The 7,651-nt window shown below is 48.8% G+C and overlaps 1 protein-coding gene across 2 annotated transcripts; it reads left to right on the forward strand.

Annotated features, from left to right (window-relative positions):
* The first annotated feature begins 375 nt into the window (after positions 1-375).
* MAFB (v-maf avian musculoaponeurotic fibrosarcoma oncogene homolog B) lies at positions 376-4,831 on the forward strand. Of its 2 annotated transcripts, XM_014941311.1 has the most exons (3): positions 376-1,772; positions 2,604-2,825; positions 4,397-4,831. In XM_014941311.1, the coding sequence occupies exons 1-3, from the start codon at positions 1,063-1,065 to the stop codon at positions 4,422-4,424; spliced, it is 960 nt and encodes a 319-aa protein (XP_014796797.1). In that variant the 5' UTR covers positions 376-1,062; the 3' UTR covers positions 4,425-4,831. The 2 variants fall into 2 exon arrangements, with proteins under 2 accessions (XP_014796797.1, XP_014796798.1); XM_014941312.1 differs by lacking the exons at positions 2,604-2,825; positions 4,397-4,831 and having other exon boundaries at positions 376-2,048.
* The last annotated feature ends 2,820 nt before the right edge of the window (positions 4,832-7,651 follow it).

The following is a 7,651-nucleotide window of genomic DNA, read 5'->3' on the forward strand; positions in this document are numbered from 1 at the left end:
GTGTGTTTGCTATATATCAGTTGACACCTCTGTAAAATCTTTATATTGAATGCCTTTGGCAACTATATGCCAAATAATAGCATTACCATTTGTAATTTTCTTAGCTGCAGCTTTCCTGTAAGCTTTGCTCTATGCATTACAAGTAGGAAGGATTTAAAGAGCTTTATTGGTTCTCAAGTCTTCCTAATGACCTTTCCTCGCTTTTGTAAGTCAAAATAACTTTTTCTTTTTTCTTTTCTCCTTGTGCATTTTCATACAGCGGAGGAGACCTGGGTTGTTTTATTTTTTATTTATTTTTTTTATTATTCCTCTCGTCCCCCCTCTCCTCCTTTTTTATTTTATTTTTTTTCCCTTCCTCCTCCTTTCCCCCCTCCTTCCTCCCCCCCCTCCTTTTTCTTCCCTCCCCTTCCCCTGCGCTGCCCGGAGCCAGCGGAAAAAAAAAAACCAAACCAACCCAAAACTCCCGTGCAAAGCCCGGCCACCGAACAGCCGGTGCGCTCCCCTGCTCGGACTGGAAAGTTGCGGCAGACTCCGGTGCTCGGCTACGGCGGGGGGGAGGCTCCGGACTTACAAAAAAAAACCCTAAAACAAGCCCAGAAAAAAAAAAACCAACAACCAAACCACCCAGCCGGGGGCTCGGGCTAGACGTTTCGCACCGTTTTTCTTCTTCTTCTTCTTCTTCCTGCGCAGCCCCGAAGGCAGCATCTTTGTTTTGTTTTGCTTTTTGTGCCCTTCCTGCTCCTTTCTCCGTGCTCCCCGGTGTCTCGGTGCCCGGAGCCGCCGCAGCCCTCGCCGCGCTGCCACCGCTGCTACAAAAAAAAAAAGCCAAGAACCATCCAGGCGGGTGCCTTGGCTTTGTTGCACCGGACTGAAGAAGCCCCAGAGAAGCCGGGAGAAGGAGGAGGAGGAGACGGCGGTGGAGGGGGAGCAGAGGAAAGGAAGCGAGGAAGGGAAGGCAAAGTTGCTTTGGAATAAGGGAGAGCGGCCGGTCCTCTGCCGGGCTCCGCGCTGGAGTGAGGTCTCCAGCCCCCCTCCGCCGGGAGAGGTGCCCGCAAAACAGCGATGGCCGGAGAGCTCAGCATCGGAGCCGAGCTGCCCACTAGCCCCCTGGCCATGGAGTACGTCAACGACTTCGACCTGATGAAGTTCGACGTGAAGAAGGAGCCCCTGGGGAGGAACGACCGCTCGGGCAGGCACTGCACCCGCCTGCAGCCCGCCGGCTCCGTCTCCTCCACCCCCATCAGCACCCCCTGCAGCTCCGTGCCCTCCTCGCCCAGCTTCAGCCCCACCGAGCAGAAGACCCACTTGGAGGACCTGTACTGGATGGCCAACAGCTACCAGCAGATGAACCCCGAGGCGCTGAACCTCACCCCGGAGGACGCTGTCGAAGCCCTCATTGGGTCCCACCAGGTGTCCCAGCAGCTGCAAGGCTTCGAGAGCTTCAGGGCCCACCACCACCACCATCATCACCATCACCAACACCACCACCAGTACCCTGCGGTCACTCACGAAGACCTGGCCGGCAGCGGGCACCCTCACCACCACCACCATCATCACCACCAGGCCTCTCCCACCCCCTCCACCTCCTCCAGCTCCTCCCAGCAGCTCCAGAACTCGCACCAGCAGCATCCCCCCTCCAGCAGCGTGGAGGACCGGTTCTCGGATGACCAGCTGGTCTCCATGTCCGTGAGGGAGCTCAACAGGCACCTCCGAGGCTTCACCAAAGACGAGGTGATCCGCCTCAAGCAGAAGAGGAGGACCTTGAAGAACAGGGGCTATGCCCAGTCCTGCAGGTATAAACGTGTCCAGCAGAAACACCACCTGGAGAACGAAAAGACCCAGCTCATTCAGCAGGTGGAACAGCTCAAGCAAGAAGTGACCCGGCTCGCCAGAGAGAGAGACGCCTACAAGCTCAAGTGTGAGAAACTTGCCAGCAATGGCTTCAGAGAGGCCGGCTCCACCAGTGACAACCCGTCTTCCCCCGAGTTCTTCATGTGAGTGCTTAACAAAAATAATTAAAAAAAAAAAAACAAAAAAAAAAACAAACAAAAAATCTCTCTGTGCAAAGAGAGAGATTGATTTTTACTTTTTAGGGTGGATTTGCTCTTAAATTAGCCTTTTTTTTTCTTTTTTTTTTTTTTTTTTTTGCAGCATCCAGTCTTCTAGAGTAGCTGTGGGAAAAGTAGGCTGGGGGTGGGGACGGGAGAGGTAAAGTGCAACTTTTTTGACTTTCGTTTGCGCGTTAGAGAGAGGGAGAGAGGCAGAGGCAAAGGAGAAAAGGACAAGTGAAGCGTTTTTATAGCTCGCTTGCTTGCAGAACGAGATGGACTTTAAGAGAATAATAATAATAATAATTAAAAAAAAAGGACAATGAACAAGCCATCTATAACATGCTGCCTGCTCGGAAAGAGAGAGGACGTACACAGCACCATCTCATGCACAATTTACCTGCTTGGAAAAAAGAAAAATAAATAAAAAAGGACAATATATGCAAACTCTTCATATATTGCCTGCTTTGAGAAATAAGTTACAGGACTCAGATGGGACATTCAATCTAAGAAAGGAAAGAAAGAAAGAATGAAAGAAAGAAAGAAAGAGAACAGGGGCTATGCCCAGTCCTGCAGGTATAAACGTGTCCAGCAGAAACACCACCTGGAGAACGAAAAGACCCAGCTCATTCAGCAGGTGGAACAGCTCAAGCAAGAAGTGACCCGGCTCGCCAGAGAGAGAGACGCCTACAAGCTCAAGTGTGAGAAACTTGCCAGCAATGGCTTCAGAGAGGCCGGCTCCACCAGTGACAACCCGTCTTCCCCCGAGTTCTTCATGTGAGTGCTTAACAAAAATAATTAAAAAAAAAAAACAAAAAAGAGGTAAAGTGCAACTTTTTTGACTTTCGTTTGCGCGTTAGAGAGAGGGAGAGAGGCAGAGGCAAAGGAGAAAAGGACAAGTGAAGCGTTTTTATAGCTCGCTTGCTTGCAGAACGAGATGGACTTTAAGAGAATAATAATAATAATAATTAAAAAAAAAGGACAATGAACAAGCCATCTATAACATACTGCCTGCTCGGAAAGAGAGAGGACGTACACAGCACCATCTCATGCACAATTTACCTGCTTGGAAAAAAGAAAAATAAATAAAAAAGGACAATATATGCAAACTCTTCATATATTGCCTGCTTTGAGAAATAAGTTACAGGACTCAGATGGGACATTCAATCTAAGAAAGGAAAGAAAGAAAGAATGAAAGAAAGAAAGAAAGAAAAAAACTCATCAGTTTTATTGCCTGCTTGATTATATAGAAAAATACGAAAATCTGCATTAAAAATATTAATCCTGCATGCTGGACATGTATGGTAATAATTTCTATTTTGTACCATTTTCTTGTTTAACTATAGCATGTTGATCATCGATCATAGATTTCTGTTGTTGTTTTGTTTCATCGATAAGAAAAGCATCACAAGTTATCAAACTTTTTACTGCTTGTGCAGTTTTGTTCGTTGGTTTTGCTCTTATTTTCTTTTATGGTTGTTAGCTTGTAAATATCTGCTACTTCAAACCGCACAGGAGAAAAAAAAAAAACACACACACAAAAACAATAACATTTCAGCAGGCTGGTTATACGGTTTGTTTGGTATTAAAGAGATACTTAAGGAAAAAAAAAAAAGTTATGGGCATTTTGCATTAGAAAAAAACCCAACTTTGTATATCTGGTGCACTTTTAAGTTGTATTTTTTTTTTTTTTTTAGTTTTCATTTTGGTTTTTGTTTGTTGGGGCAGAAGCAAAAACGCCTGAATGGCATTGACAAACCTAAACTTAACAGGGAAAAAACTCTCCCCCGGTCCCTAGAGCCTCCTCCAATGCTTTAAAGTGGCAGCGAAGCTCTTTCCTTCAGGACAATTCCCAGCCCAATTCCCAGCCCGGGGTGATTAGGCTCGGCCAGATAGTTTCCCTTCGGATTGTACACTCAGGAAGGGAAGGACGGAGGAGATACCGGTTCCTTTTCAGAAACAACTGCCCCTTGCTTTTCGCTAAATAAATAAATAAATAAATAAATCCATAAATAAATAAAAGAGAACCCCTCCTCTTTACGAGCCAAGTGGCAACAGCAGCCAGGGCTACGTGTGGCCACTCAAGTTGGGTTTCTGGAGGGTAACAGCGGATGAGAGGGCTGGAAAAACATAGAAAACTCACTTTTTTTTTTTTTTTTTTTTTTAAGAAGACATACAGCAACTTTTAAGTGTATTCTTTTGCAATGATTTGTAATCTGCTTCTCTGCTTCCCTATGCAGCGAGTGAAAGTTTTAGCCAAAATTTATTTGCAGTTGTGTAGTAGTAGTAGTTTGGAGTCTTATGGGTGTTTTTATTACTTTTTTTTTTTTTTTTTTTTCCTCCTGCAGGTCAGTAAAAGGATTTACGTTGCACTGACAAAAATACCAAAATGAAAACTTATTTTTTAGTTTCCTTTTAGGATAGCTGGCACTGCTGGCCGGATGCATTTTAAGTTTGTATTAGTTTATAAATTAACAGTAATAACAAGATTGTAATGAACAGCATGGTGCTTGCAGTTTTAAATATTGTGGATATTAGTCATGCATCAGAAAACGATCTTTGGTTTTTACTGATTCAACTGTGTTGAAATCAAAACATTGCAGCAGCGGAAAAAAAATTGTTTTTATTTCATGTAAAGTTCTGAAGGGATCAATTTCAAATCCTGCTTATGATATGAAAAATATTAAAAAACCTGGTCTATTGTAGTTTTATTCAGACTGGTTTCTGTTTTTTGGTTATTAAAATTGTTTCCTATTTTGCTTATTAAAATCATTGAAATGGCATTTCTTGGAGGGACCTGCTTCTCTGACGTCTCGTGTTCCGAAAAAAAAAAAAAAAAAAAAAAAAAAGAGAAAGGAAAACTTTTGGCCCCTTCTCTCCCCTCACCCCCCCCTCTCAGCCCGAGCTCCTCTCCTGTGGGGGAGTCCCACGGGGGGCTGCCAGGCTGCTCTGCCCACTCGGGCACGCAGGGTAGGACCTCTCAGCCTTGCACCCTCCTCCGCTTTGCCCCCATCTCGCCCTTGGCAGGGGGCGGGCAGCATCCCCTCCCCACCTCCCAAATCCCGCCGGGAGAAGCGGAGCGGCGGGAGAGCCCCGCACCGGGCCCGGCTGTTGGCGGGGCAGCCCGGCGGGGAGCGGGACCCTCCGGCTGAGCCACCCCCGGGCTGAGAGAGAGGGGAAAGGCCAAGTGCAGGCACTTTTAAAATATCTTTTCTTTTTCTTTTATTTTTTATTATTTTTCCTTTAGAAAAGGAGAGGACTTGGACAACCCTCGTCCTTTCCCCCGGCTCCTTTGGGATCCGGGCTGGCCATTCACTTTCCTCTTCTCCATCTGCACATTATATTTATTCCGGCTTTTTTTCTTTCCCCCTTTATTTATTTATTTATTTATTTATTTATTTATTTATTAGCAACCAGCAGTTTAGAAGACTCTTTAGATGCTTGTGGGGAAGGGGACAGCTCTTCCCCCGCCACCCCCCCCACCCCCCAGGGCTCAGCACCTCGCAGCCTCTCCATCCATCAGCTGCTTTCAAGGCAGATCATCCCGCAGCTCCCCAAATTGCAGCCAGAGGAGGTCAGAAATCACCCCCCCCGCTCCTCTCCTGGGTGCGGGAAAGGGACCCCCCCCCACCCCCAGAGCCGGGTGGCAGCGCTTCTGCCTGCTGCTGCTCCCGAAGTGTGGAAACCGTGTGGAACTTTAAATCCCTCTTAAAAAAAAATTAAAATAAAATTAAAAAAAAATCCAAGGCACTGCACAACAACAAAAATAATAGCTTCTCTCCACCCTGCGCCTCTTCCTAGCAGCAGCGAGCTGTCTTCGTAGGGATGGCGTGAGGGTTAAGGACAGAGTGTGGGAAAAAGAATTAAAAGCAAATACAGTAACTTTAAAAAAAAAAAAGAAAAAAAAAAGCTCTGCCCACTCGGGCACGCAGGGTAGGACCTCTCAGCCTTGCACCCTCCTCCGCTTTGCCCCCATCTCGCCCTTGGCAGGGGGCGGGCAGCATCCCCTCCCCACCTCCCAAATCCCGCCGGGAGAAGCGGAGCGGCGGGAGAGCCCCGCACCGGGCCCGGCTGTTGGCGGGGCAGCCCGGCGGGGAGCGGGACCCTCCGGCTGAGCCACCCCCGGGCTGAGAGAGAGGGGAAAGGCCAAGTGCAGGCACTTTTAAAATATCTTTTCTTTTTCTTTTATTTTTTATTATTTTTCCTTTAGAAAAGGAGAGGACTTGGACAACCCTCGTCCTTTCCCCCGGCTCCTTTGGGATCCGGGCTGGCCATTCACTTTCCTCTTCTCCATCTGCACATTATATTTATTCCGGCTTTTTTTCTTTCCCCCTTTATTTATTTATTTATTAGCAACCAGCAGTTTAGAAGACTCTTTAGATGCTTGTGGGGAAGGGGACAGCTCTTCCCCCGCCACCCCCCCCACCCCCCAGGGCTCAGCACCTCGCAGCCTCTCCATCCATCAGCTGCTTTCAAGGCAGATCATCCCGCAGCTCCCCAAATTGCAGCCAGAGGAGGTCAGAAATCACCCCCCCCGCTCCTCTCCTGGGTGCGGGAAAGGGACCCCCCCCCACCCCCAGAGCCGGGTGGCAGCGCTTCTGCCTGCTGCTGCTCCCGAAGTGTGGAAACCGTGTGGAACTTTAAATCCCTCTTAAAAAAATAAAATAAAATAATAAAAAAAATAGCTTCTCTCCACCCTGCTCCTCTTCCCAGCAGCAGCGAGCTGTCTTCGCAGGGATGGCGTGAGGGTTAAGGACAGAGTGTGGGAAAAAGAATTAAAAGCAAATACAGTAACTTTAAAAAAAAAAAAAAGAAAAAAAAGAGAATCTCTCCTCTTAAATCCCAGCCGCATCCCTGCCTTGTGAGAGCCAGCTGGGCCAGCCGCTGGGCTGGGGGAGCTTGGAAGGGGTCGGGGCCCGTCCCAGCCCCCCGGCGACATGAGTCAGGCCCGGAGAACAAGCTCCCAGGACAACCCCGCTGCCCTGCGAAAGGGGGACAGGAGTTTGCGGAGGAAAAAAGGATGAGAGCGCCCGGCTTTGCCTTGGAGAGCCTCCCCCCGCGCCAGCAAAGGCTATGGCTGCGGAAAGCCTGAGAGGAATATTGTTTGTGGGAACTGCCACCGCATATTAATGTCCCCTCATGCATGCATTGAATAAATCACTAGGGCTAATTGAACAACAACAACAAAAAAAAATAGGAAAAAACAGGCCTTAGAAAAGCCACTGCTCGGCGGGGCCGGCGGCGGCGGCCGGTGCCTTTTGCAGCTCCCGATCCCCTTCCCGAGGTTTAATTTATCCCATTTACAAAGAAAAGAGAGAGAAAAAAAAACCCCAACAACAAACCAAACCCCAAACAACCAAGCACCACAGCTCGGGCCGGTGGGACGGGCACCGGGAAGGACGAGCCCGACCCGACGGGACGCGGCGGAGGGGGCCGGGGCCGGGGGCTGCCCGCCCTCCCCGGGACCGGGACGGCTTCCTCCGACCGCTCGGGGTCCGGGGGGGAATCCGAAATGCCCAGGGGGGCAAAAAAACACCCCTCACTTGTTCTCGGCCCGGCTCTGCCCCGCCGGCGGCCGCTGCACCGGGGACAGGCGGCCCCGC

Source organism: Calidris pugnax, unplaced genomic scaffold (genome assembly GCF_001431845.1).
Source record: "Calidris pugnax isolate Ruff unplaced genomic scaffold, ASM143184v1 scaffold55, whole genome shotgun sequence".
NCBI classification, from domain to species: Eukaryota; Metazoa; Chordata; class Aves; order Charadriiformes; family Scolopacidae; genus Calidris; species Calidris pugnax.